Raw genomic sequence first — 12,087 nt, forward strand, 5'->3', positions numbered from 1 at the left:
ACTCTTTGTATTCCTGGTTGTGTGTGTGTGTATGTATGTGTGTGTGTGTGTGTGTGTGTGTGTGTGTGTGTGTGTGTGTGTGTGTGTGTGTGTGTGTGTGTGTGTGTGTGTGTGTATGTGTGTGTGTGATCCAGGGATGGCTCTGCAGTGGAGATAGTGGGCCTCTGTAAATCTACTGTACGCTGGATTGTGAAGCTCCACAATGATGGGCACTTCCCCTATGCAGCAGTCAACATTCCCAGAGAAGGTACAGTCACATATCACATGCACTCCACATGGCTATAGTTTTTGTAGTATTTACCATAGCAGTTCTAAATAGACTTTCAGTGGTTGAAAGAAGCTTCAAATGATCCCCTCCTGCTTAAACTATTGGTAATGACACTAAATCACATCGCAGTAAGTAAGCAGTTGAAGGAAGCATCTCCAGTTTACAGCCTTTCTTCCTACTAGTGTTTGTGGCAATTTAACTTTACAGATGAAGGGATTTTACAGTCTCTACAACCATCTTTAAACCACGCCTTGTTCATCCTAAATGTTTAATTTCAGGACAGACATATTCTGTGTCGTATGTGGAGTGGGATCTTAAGATCCAAGAGAACTTTGAGAAGAAGTTCTACATTTCCCGTGATCCCCAGGACCCTGAGGAGAAACAACCCGAGCTGGTCCACAAAAGAGGCATCTACAAGGACAGTTTAGGGGCTTCCAGCCCCTGGTGTGACTACCAGCTCCGGTCTAACTTCCTCATTGCCATGATGGTGGTAAGTAGCTACAGTCACTGTGCCAGAGTGTACATTTAGGTAACAATAAAAAATGTTTTACTTTTTGTTAAGGTTTATTAATAATAATAATAATAATAATAATAATAATAAATTAACATTCATTAAGGTTCCATCCAAGTATTAAGTATCATTATCCACTTCCATTTTGGATCATGTTCTAGGCAGGGCTTTTCCTGCACAGAGACATTTTTGTCTAAGTTATTCTTTTTCTGCTCATCAAAAATGTAAGGTAATAAATCAGAACAATAGTTCTGAATCAGGATGAAAAATGAGGTATGCAAAAGTCAGTAGGATGTTATTTCAGTGGGAACATTAATCAACATTTCACATCCTATGCCGCCCATCTCATTTTCAACTTGGGTCTAAGAGTTGTGAAGAGTTTCTCATTTTAAACTTATTTTATATACATATATATATGTATATATACATATATATATATATATATATATATATATATATATATATATATATATGTTGAATGTTAATGAATGTGATAATGGCTTCAAAAGAATTTGGATTAGATAAGCAGATTTGGGAGCAAATGATACATTAATACCATGAGACTTATTATTAAATGTTACACCTTTGATTCCAAATGTAGTTTCCAATGCATATACTGTACCTGTGCCAAAAACAATAATAAAGTATAGTATAGTAATAAAGTCTAGTTAATCCAGTCAACATTATTTGAAGTTACAGTAATAATAAATATATCATATTACATTTATATAAATATGTCATATTTTTCATGAATAAATATAAATATTTTATAATTATACGTCAATAAAAATATTCAGTTTTGTTTGTGTAATGTTATATTATGAGTATATACATGATTTGTGTGTGTGTGTGTGTGTGTGTGTGTGTGTGTGTGTGTGTGTGTGTGTGTGTGTGTGTGTGGGTTTGTGTGCTTGTTGCAGGCTCCTGAGCTGTTTACTGTGGAAAAAGCCTGGGAGGCTCTGGCTGTGGCTGAGAAGAAGCTGCTGGGGCCCTTGGGGATGAAGACCTTGGACCCTGAGTTAGTTGCAGCTCCAGCCTCTTGTTGACTCCTGCGAGTCCGCGCTCTATCTAGTAGTTCAGGTTTTAAAAGGTGTACTTACAAAGGTTTGTGTGATGGGAAAACAAGAAAGGCAAAGTCTTTTCCGTCAGAAAGATAAGATAAGATAAAATAAGAAAAACTTTACTGTCTGTCACATGAGACGGACAATCCTCTGAGCTGAAGGTGCAAAAACACCCATCGTCAGAGAATCCAGTCCAGTCATCCTACAGAACCTGTGTTAATGTGTCAAAAACATGAGTGGTGTTAAAACGAATTTGCATTTGCGTTAACACTTCCTGCTCATGTTCAAAATCCGTGTTTAAGAGCAAGATCATTGTCAAAGAACATGCTGTGTGCTTCAATATCAGATGCGATTGTAGGCGATTGATCTAAGACAGGTGATGTTCTCCTTCTACCTTGTTTTTCTGCAGTGACATGGTGTACTGTGGAGTCTATGACAATAACCTGGATAATGATAACTTCAACCGAGCCAAGGGCTTCAACTATCATCAAGGGCCAGTAAGCAAGTGTACAGTAACCCCCTCCACAACAGCAGTAAGTCAAGCTGCCATTTAGTAGCACTGACACCTTTTTCCCTCTTCCAGGAATGGTTGTGGCCCGTCGGCTACTTCCTGCGAGCCAAACTGTACTTTGCCAAGAAAATGGGAAAGCAGACGTATGACGAAACTGTTAACCTGGTGAAAAACATTTTGTCTCGTCACGCTGTGCACTTGGAGAGGTATTCACAATCAACATGTTATTGCTGTGACTGATCTTCTAACCTGGCAGTAGCATGTTTAACTTAGTGTATCATGAAGAACCACTGGTAGGACCCACAAAGGTAGAAAATCAATGAAAAGTATTGATTCCCATTAATGAATCTGTTTCAACCATGTTTGTGATAAATGGCCACTTTGCTCTCCACTGTCTTCCTCTAGGTCACTTTGGAAGGGTCTTCCTGAGCTGACCAATGAGAATGGCCAGCACTGCCTTTTCAGCTGTGAGTGCCAAGCCTCATCCATGGCTACCATCCTGGAGGTTCTATATGACCTTTGACCCCAACAACCTTAACAGCACCATCAAGAGTGACCTCCACCAGCCTACACCAACACAATGCCTACTCTAAATCCTAAACGAGCTGCAAAGTGTATGAAAAGCTCACTGACAATCAATCATATGCTATTTGTCATTTCCTACTGCATAACTATGCACCATGTTTCCCTGAGCGCAGGGTGTAGAGTTGGGTATCAAACACCACTTATGCATCTGAAATTAACACATTCATAAGAATTCAAGGATTCCTGAATAAACAGCATTTTCACTTGTGCTTATTAATTCCTGAAAGAAATTCTAGACCGACTTTGCCTCCTTTTACTATAACAGTAATTAATGTGCTTAACTACTCTGCATAATTTGTGTGTACCCAGAGGATTAAAAAGTGTATAATCTCAGGGTTAGAGGAGTGCTGAAACATTCCTGGAAAACGTGGGAAATTCATCTATGAGAACTCAGTCTCCTGCTGACCTTACCCTCTGACGTATTGCCCCAACGTTCATGGACTTCTTTGCGTCTTAATACGCTAAGAATCAGAACCTAAAATCAACAAGAACTGGAATCAATAAGCAGAATCAAAAGCCAACGTTAAAAATCACAGAGGATAAAAACACAATCAAATTGAAGGCTTGTTTCCATCGTGGTACCATTATGTTTTTTTGACATTGATTGCATTGATAGGAGAGAGGGGGTATGAGGGGTATGACACGCCGCAAAGGTACCTGTCCAGAATTAAACCTGCTACATGGTTCTTCTACTGTACATGGTTATGCCACATGGCTATTACCACCATCCAGTAGGTCATCTTAACCACTAGGCCACCAGGAAAGCCCTCCTGTACCAATTTTGAAAACGTGTTAGCTGTACATATATCACCAAAGTTGAGACAACATTTTTGTTCTATGATGCCAAATATGCTTAGCAGTATGGAAAGCCGTTTGAGCAATAACAATAAATATCCATGATATCAAGCGACAATTTCCTCTAGTTGGCATCCAACCAGTAAACTAGTAGAGGAAATTGTCATTTTATACTGTATTGTGGATATGTATTTAAGATTCAAACGGCTTTCTCTAAAGCCTCAGAACATAAACATGGGTGACGAATGAAAGCAAAAAGCAATATTACGTTAAGCGTTGTTCCACCACGAGCCAGAACTGCTTCAGAGCTCCTTGTCATAGATTCTCCAAGTGCGTGGAATTCTACATGAGTGATGAACAACCTTCCAAAAGGTTTTCCCAAAGGTGATGGTGGTGGAAAGTGCTGTCTAACACATTGCTCCATGATGTCCCATAGGTGCTCAGCTGAGTTGAGATCTGGAAGTGTGGAAGCATGTGCATTTGTTAAATTTTTCCACTTATTTATTCAGGTCACTTAGCCTCTATGTAACTCTGGGTTGCAACGTTAGATGCATGCTTAAAATGTAAATGCTAAAGAACAGTGTGCCGAGCACCTCTATAAATCTGGCCAGGGTATTATCAGAGTGGTTTCAGTGGTTAGAACCTTACAGTTCTGTTGAGTGGTTCTCAAACATGTGTCATGGAGGCTCATTAGTGTACATCTTTTACTGAACATGGAGTCACACTCAGATTGTCTGGTGTAGTAGGTGATTGAAATAAAAATGTACAAACTACTTCATGGCTGGTTAAAGCTCCTGCGGGTAGAATGCAAAAAAACGCCAGAATGTGAAATAGAGTGAGACCTCTTCCTGCAGCTCTCCTTCTCACCTCTTTGTCGTAAGGGCAATGCATGCGCAGAACAGCCAATAAGAACACTTTCTCTCTCTCTGAAATTACCTGTGATTGGCTACACTCTGACTAGATTATCTGAAGCCTGAATACAGAGCCAAGAGGAGGTGCAGAAGTCTAGTTTTCTCTCAGATGACTTGAATTACAATATGAATTACAAGACTTTTGATGCCTGAAAGTTGAGCCTCTCAAGAGAGGAAGCACTTGTCTAAACATGCTGTTAAAAATGAACTATGGAACTGAACATATTCAACATTTTATTTCATGTAATAAATAAAAAATAAAAAATAGCAAAGCACAGGTGTCTCTTACTATAATCAATAATCCGGTAAAGGTGATTTTACCCACAGCATAAGCATATCTACTGTAACCTCAAGTCCAATTAACATGGTTTGGATATTTCAAACTTATAAACTAGGACAAACAAGTTCCGACATGTTTTATTTACCACTAGTAACAACAGTGTTTTGATCTTGCCTAGACCTTCATCAAGTCAAAATGACTAAATGATGACTGTACCCGACAGCCACTTGTCCGTACGCCCAAGGCGAATCACATCGCGAGTTCAATCATTTAATAACCAGTGGCGTGGCGTGTTTTTCCTGCAAAATCAAATGTCTAAGTCTATCCTTTGATAGTCCACGACGTTCCACTTCTAGGATTGCTCTCGTTCTGCCGGAAATTCTGCCTGATGTCACTGTTTTCGAATGTCCGATTTCGGATGTCCCGTTATCTTACGCTTTTCTCTGCAGGGTAAATCCAGACAGCCAGCTAGACTATCTGTCCAATCTGAGTTTTCTGTTGCACCACTAAAACAACCCTTCAATGTACACATGTTCCACCAAAACTGGTCATTAGATGCAAATATTAAAGCTACAATGCGTAGTTTATCCCCCAGAGGCGTCGTTAGGCCTGGGCGTCCCCGGCTACAGCCCCGAATGTTTTATGAATAGCCCCTGATCTCTTTCCCTCTCTCTCTCTCTCCCTCTCTCTCTGTCTCTCTCTCTCTCTCTCTCCCTCTCTCTCTGTCTCTCTCTCTCTCTCTCTCTCTCTCTCTCTCTCTCTCTCTCTCTCTCTGTCTCTCTCTCTCTCCTTCTCTCTCTCTCTCTCTCTCTCTCTCTCTCTCTCTCTCTCTCTCTCTCTCTCTCTCTCTCTCTCTCTCTCTCTCTCTCTCTCTCTCTCTCTCTCTCTCTCTCTCTCTCTCTCTCTCTCTCTCTCTCTCTCTCTCTCTCTCTCTCTCCCTCTCTCTCTCTCTCTCCTTCTCTCTCCCTCTCTCTCTCTCTGTCTTTTTTTTTTTTCTTTTTTTTTTTTTACAAAAACAAGTATAATAGAATAAAAACGTGCGGGGTCTGACCAGTATGACGTATTTGTTGCTATCACCTAGCAACCGTCTCTAAGTGAGGAAAGTTGTGAAAGGTGAAATTTTCAGAGGAATCATAGCCAAATCAGTCTAATACATTGATGCCATCAAGACAAAGTTTAGAAGTGCAATACTAATGATTTAGTGTGAAGAAAAAGACAAAAACACACGGAGCTCTGGAGCAGACCTGTGTGTCACTTAGTGTCCTCTCTCGCTGTAAAAATACATACTTCCGTGGTCTGTGCAGCTTCAGGTTTATAAAAGACGTGCTCTGCTGTCGACATGCTGCAGCAGATGTGTCCCGTTTGTGCTCTGTGTATTTCTGCTGTAGTTTAGGTTTCCCACCCCCGATGTAGAGCAGCGTTCAGACACTTCCCTAAACTTTGTCTCATCCAGAGACCAGAGACCCAAACGGGGCTCTGAGTCTGTCAGGAGATCTGAGATCTACCGTATCAGCAGAGCAATTACATAATGCACAGCAGAATATGGTGCAGGTACATTATATTCTGAAATATAGTGACTTTATTCTTGTAATAGCCTATTATCACTTTATTTTTCTCAGAATATCACGACTCCTCCAAATCTCAGAGAACACAGATATATTTTGAATGTGCACAAAGTTTTGAACATGAGCAGAAATGACGCAAAAGAGGGAGGAGTAAATGATGCTAGGCTACATGTGTGCTGACTCAGATATAATTAGAAAAGTCGATCTATGGGAGAATAAATAGTTGAAAGCAATACAGAATGCCTGAGAGACTTACTGCAAACGATTCCATTATGTTTTTATTTATTTTTAATTGTCCCCTATGTTTCCCTTTAGATAAAGATATTTCCAGCATAAATTGATTCAAAAAAGGTAGTAAAAGTGTTTAATGCTCCAAAAAAAATCACGGTAACTGACTCATCATCATCATCATCATACAGGCACAGCCAGTAAACTGATCATATTTTTATTATTTGTAAATAAATTTCAACACACACACGGAAACAAACACCCACTCATTCGCTCACTTACTCACTCAATTCATTAAACCAAAATAGAAAAAGCATGTTTTGTTTAGAAAGATTGCCAAAGAAAAACCACTTACCCTAGAAAGAAGCTGGAAAAAACGAATTGTTCATTGGATTCTCAAAATTCGGTCGGTCCCTGAATGCGTCTCGTTAGACCACGCTGCCATTATGTAAAAAGCTCCAAAGTAGGCAAAAAAAACCAAGCCCCCAGGAACAGCGCCATGTCTTAAAGCAACCATGGGCTTAGCCCAGAAACACTTTTCCCATAGACTTTACATAGCGAAAGAAACTATTATATTTCAGTGGATAATTTTTAGGGGGGTATATCAGCTTACCAGTCCGAACACTTAAAGGGTCCTTGTTTAAACCGTCATATTTTAAAGATTTTAACATGCACTAATAGCCGAATCCAGAATTATTTAACTAGGCATGATGAACACACATAATGAACGCGAGCCGACCTACGGGACTGCGCCCATGTCACCCTGCACTGCAGGCTCATATGACGGTTCTCCTGAGTTCCTGTAGCTGTAAAAGGATATGATATAATGGCTGTAGTTCATCATGTGTAACATTATTATCTTATGATACATCCGAGCTCTGTATGCTGTAAAGCCTGTAACGTAGATGTTATGTTATTAAAGACCTCATGGGGTCATCGGCTAGTAGCTAACGGTAGCGCTAGCTAGTAGCATGACATAATCAATGAATGCAAGCCAACCTGCGGGACTGCGCCCGGCAGAGCCGCCCTGCACTGCAGGCTCATACGGTTCTCCTAAATTCATGTAGCTGTAATAATGGCTATGTGGCTGCAATTCATCATGTGTAATATCTTATAATACTTTTGAGGGGTGTATGCTGTAAAGCCTGTAACGTTATTAACGTCTCTGTTCACAAACTACCAGGGCTACCACTAACGTTAGTAGCTAGTTAGTAGCACAACATAATGATTACATCCCCTTGGTTCTCTTAATACATCCATCTTTTATATGATAAGCATTAAACGATGAAAACACAATGTTTAACGTTAGTCAATATTTAAGACAATGAATGACAAGTTCTCCGCTTAAAATCGTTTCCGCTGCAGAGAAGCTCATAAACGAGCAATGTTGCTACAACAACTCAAACAAGCTGTCACTAGTGCGCATGTCCATCGGGATGTCATGGGCCAGTCAATGCGGAAGATCCGGGTATTTTTCGAGCTCCATGACTGTTTCATGCACTTTTGAGCAACTTTCATTGGAATGAACGGTGCTTCGTGCCGAATGCTGTAACCAGTTCTCTTAAAACATCCATGCACAAAACCTCACATAAAACATGTCTGATTTCAAAAAGGTTTTAACAATCAACCATCAAGGAGCTGTTTAAATGTATAAAATTGTACAGCTTTTCAGCTATGCGTAGGTTTGTTTACTGCCATGCACAACCATGTGATGAAAATTCATCCAAACTGACTGAGACCAGCACCGAAACACTAGTGGTGAACAGTGGTAGAAGAAGTATTCACATCCTTTACTTAAATAAAAGTACTAATACTACACTGCAATAATATTCTGTTACAGTACATGTCTTGTACTTGTACGTTGGAAAGCCTGTTTAGTTCTTTGTAAGGAACATGCATTTGTGGGATGAGCAGCAGTGCTGAGTATGTGGGTTGTGCCCATGAAAAATTTGCCAATCTTCTCTGCCATTGCCCTTCACCGTCAGGCCCGTTTGCGCTGGTGTCGGCAACATGTGCACTGGAACCTGAACATGTGGAGGAACGTTATGTTCAGTGATGAGTCCAGATTCTGCCTACGGCAGTTGGATCATAGGGTCAAAGTGTGGAGAAGAGACGCAGAGAACGCTATGCTGATTGCTGCACCGATAGAGTAACACCTTTTGGTGGAGGCAGTGTGATGGTGTGAGGCGGCATCTTCCTCACTGGAAAAAGAGGCTTGTCATCATTGGAGGCAATCTCAATGCAGAGAGATATAGAGATGAGATTCTGCAACCAGTGGCAATCCCAAATCTCCACAGTCTGGGACTGAACTCTATCCTCCAAGATGACAACGCTCGGCCCCACAGGGCGGGGTTTATCAGAGACTACCTCCAGAATGTGGGAGTGGAGAGGATGGAATGGCCTGCCAGCAGTCCTGACCTCAATGAACACTTGTGGGATCAGCTTGGACGAGCTGTTCGTGCCAGAGTGACCAACACAACCACGTTGGTGAATGGGATGCCATCCCACAGCAGTGTGTGACCAGGCTGGTGACCAGCATGAGGAGGAGGTGCCAGGCTGTTGTGGCTGTGTATGGTTCTTCCACACGCTACTGAGGCTCCTGTTTGTGAAATGAATGAATTATTAAATTGCCAATATGTCTTGTTTATTCAAACTTCAATCATCCAATCCACCAAACACCAAACGAGTCAATGGCAGAATAAGCTGTTTGGCATTGGCAGAGAAGATTTGGCAAATTTTTCATGGGCATAACCCACATACTCAGCGCTGCCGCTTGTCCCACAAATGCATGTTCCTTACAAATGGGGCACCATTAGAAAGGGAACTAAACAGGCTTTCCAACGGTATAAGATTTATTGCCAAAAAGCATTGTTACCACAGAGAAATAATCTACAAAACACAAATTTCCTTACTTTTTGTGCTAAGTTATAAGCATGGGATGCATGGGAATGAACCACACCCTTCAGGTGCAATCAATCCACTTAATTAGAGGCTCTATTTACAGCCTTCCTCCCATTGTTCCTGCTTCTTTCCCCTAACTATGCTGTGTGCATCTTGTAAGCTGATTTACTTAAAAATTGTTTTTCATTGTCATTAATGCAGTTTATGTTCATGTTTGATTTAGTGTTAATGAGTTTTGTTATCTCGCTGGTAAAAACCACACACATTGAATCTGTCTTCTGTTCTGCTGACTGTGTCTCATTCCATGCTGACACTGACTGAGTCAACTCTCCAGTGTTTTAGTTCAAAAACAAAACATCTTAAACACAATATATTTAATGTTACAATAATGCATGCAGCACTAGCTGCCACATTTAGCTCCGTTGGTAGAGCGCACACCCATATGTTAAGGTTTATTCCTTGACGCAGAGGCCCAGGGTACGTATTTAACCTGTGGCAATTTCCTTAATATTGACAGTTTAATTGTATGAACACTTAACAATATCCACTTTATATAATAAATAGTATTATACATTTGGAACATACATTGGAACATACATTATCATCATGAGGCTACAATACTACTGTGTAATGTGTAACGGTTGGGTGTAGTTAATAAGAAATGAGGTAAGGGCGTTGCAACACAGAAAGGCATAATACCTGCTCTTTAAATGTGGATTTGTGGTCTCATCTTGGGAATCATCTTCCAACAGCAGTGACTCACACAGCTCTCTCTCTCTCTTTTTCCTTCTTTCTCTCTCACGCACACATACGAAACACACACATTAACATACACTCAAACACAGGGATAGATTTCCAAACCTCTAAACATCCCGTCTCATGTGTCACTTTACGGGGAACTACTCGTGACACAGTGAACATAACAGGTATAACCGGTCTACCTGTGGCCTCCTCCCAGTGTCCGTTTACATCCCTCCTCCCTTCCTCCCTCCCCTCAGTCATTCTTACCTACACAGACTCCACCTATAGTCTCAGCTGAATAAAAGCACCATACTACTCATGGTCTCTGTTTTCCACCAGCTGTAATCACGTGTTAACTGATAATTTCATCGCAATGGACCGTGTTGTGTTGCTGCTGCTGCTGCTGTGTGTTGCTCCTCTGGTTCGAGGCTATCCTTCAGGTCTAGTTACAGACAGTTGTGTTGACCTGCTACCCCATCACTCTGGGCAGAGCCCGCAGACAAAACCAGCACCCTTCACCGTTGCGATGGACCGCAGCAGCTACAAACTCGGAGATCCAGTGAAAGGTAACCCAGTATGGCAAGCCATTTTAACATTTAATAGCTAGACTGGATATTATTCCTAGTCAAATGGAACATTTAAGATATTCGCAGCATCATTCTTACTAGGACAAATGACGTTACTTTTGCCATTCATGTGCATTGGGCTTTCAATTTCAGATATCCACAATGTTTTTCCTCCTATCGAGAATTAACGTTCTAGATATCTGCAATAGAATTATTACTAGGAAGAACTATGATTTCAGATATCTACAATACAATTGTTACTAGTCATGATTTCAATTTTAGATATCCAAAATGGAAACCGGCCATTCCGGCCATCCATAATGTAATTTAAAATATCTGAAATACATTTTGACTGGTACAAATATGGATATCTACAACTAGATTTTTGTATAGAAACAATGCAATTGCTGATACCCACCAACGTATTGTGGATATTCAACACGGTCTCACGGCAGTTCGTGAAATGGTCACGTTATTTTGAATCTATTGATTTGTGTACACGGACACGTTTATCTCGTTTTTTTCGTGGTGGTCAGCACATAATCAGAAGCATCTATACGGAGGTTGGGTTTAGGAAAAGAAGAACGGGGAAAGGACACGTCACACACCGGGACACGATCCCCGGTCTCCTGGGTGAAAGTCCTGTGTTGTTTGACCCATCCACCACCCCAACCAACGTCCGTGCGCGGATCTTCGGCATTTCATACTACTCGCTACCGTCGTCGTGCTGTGATCACAAAAGATGCTTCCCATTGAAATACATTAGTTTAAATAACGTGCTGACCACCACGAAAAAAACCTGTCCATAGATTCAATAACGTGACCATTTCACGAACTGCCGTGAGAATGGGTTGGGATATTTGTTTTCCATTTTGGAACAATTGGATTGTAGGTATCTGAAATTGTTCTTCTATTATGGATATTGTTCTTGAATTATGGATATCTGCAATAAATATTCAGTTTAGCTATTAAATGTTAAAATGGCCACTTGTACTTTTTTACAGATTTAAAGATATCTTAACTTTAGTTTTGTCTAGTACAATCATAGTTGTAGAGATCTTGAAATACAATTACTACTAGTAAGAATGTTATTGTGGATATCTTTAATTACCCTCCGACTGGTGAGAATGTAATTTTGAATAAAGCTATTACGGATATGCTATT

The 12,087-nt window shown here is 40.6% G+C and overlaps 2 protein-coding genes and 1 long non-coding RNA gene across 7 annotated transcripts in view; 2 read left to right on the forward strand and 1 right to left on the reverse strand.

Moving 5' to 3' along the window:
• The window catches only part of LOC144537073 (glycogen debranching enzyme-like), a 58,484-nt gene extending 53,590 nt beyond the window's left edge, over positions 1–4,894 (forward strand). Inside the window, exons 28-33 of the mRNA XM_078280493.1 lie at positions 135–247; positions 547–758; positions 1,700–1,797; positions 2,250–2,337; positions 2,424–2,557; positions 2,757–4,894. Of these exons, the coding sequence (XP_078136619.1) occupies positions 135–247; positions 547–758; positions 1,700–1,797; positions 2,250–2,337; positions 2,424–2,557; positions 2,757–2,874 (763 nt within the window). The 3' untranslated portion in view covers positions 2,875–4,894. The remainder of the gene's footprint in view (positions 1–134; positions 248–546; positions 759–1,699; positions 1,798–2,249; positions 2,338–2,423; positions 2,558–2,756) is intronic.
• A 1,943-nt stretch (positions 4,895–6,837) lies between these two features.
• Positions 6,838–10,529, reverse strand: LOC144537074 (uncharacterized). The gene is made up of 2 exons (XR_013503808.1): positions 10,316–10,529; positions 6,838–9,314 (listed from the first exon to the last, which is right to left on the reverse strand). It is a non-coding gene; the product is annotated as an uncharacterized LOC144537074 (long non-coding RNA).
• Positions 10,530–10,636: 107 nt separating this feature from the next.
• LOC144537265 (putative ferric-chelate reductase 1) overlaps positions 10,637–12,087 on the forward strand; it is a 40,065-nt gene continuing 38,614 nt past the window's right edge. For 4 of the 5 annotated variants that reach the window (XM_078280868.1, XM_078280864.1, XM_078280866.1 and 1 more), the window contains exon 1: positions 10,638–10,923. In XM_078280868.1, the coding sequence (XP_078136994.1) occupies positions 10,731–10,923 (193 nt within the window). In that variant the 5' untranslated portion in view covers positions 10,638–10,730. Of the gene's footprint in view, positions 10,924–12,087 lie in introns of all 5 variants that reach the window. The other variant, XM_078280869.1, reaches the window with a different exon arrangement.

Source organism: Sander vitreus, chromosome 22, assembly GCF_031162955.1.
Source record: "Sander vitreus isolate 19-12246 chromosome 22, sanVit1, whole genome shotgun sequence".
In the NCBI taxonomy this organism is placed as follows: domain Eukaryota; kingdom Metazoa; phylum Chordata; class Actinopteri; order Perciformes; family Percidae; genus Sander; species Sander vitreus.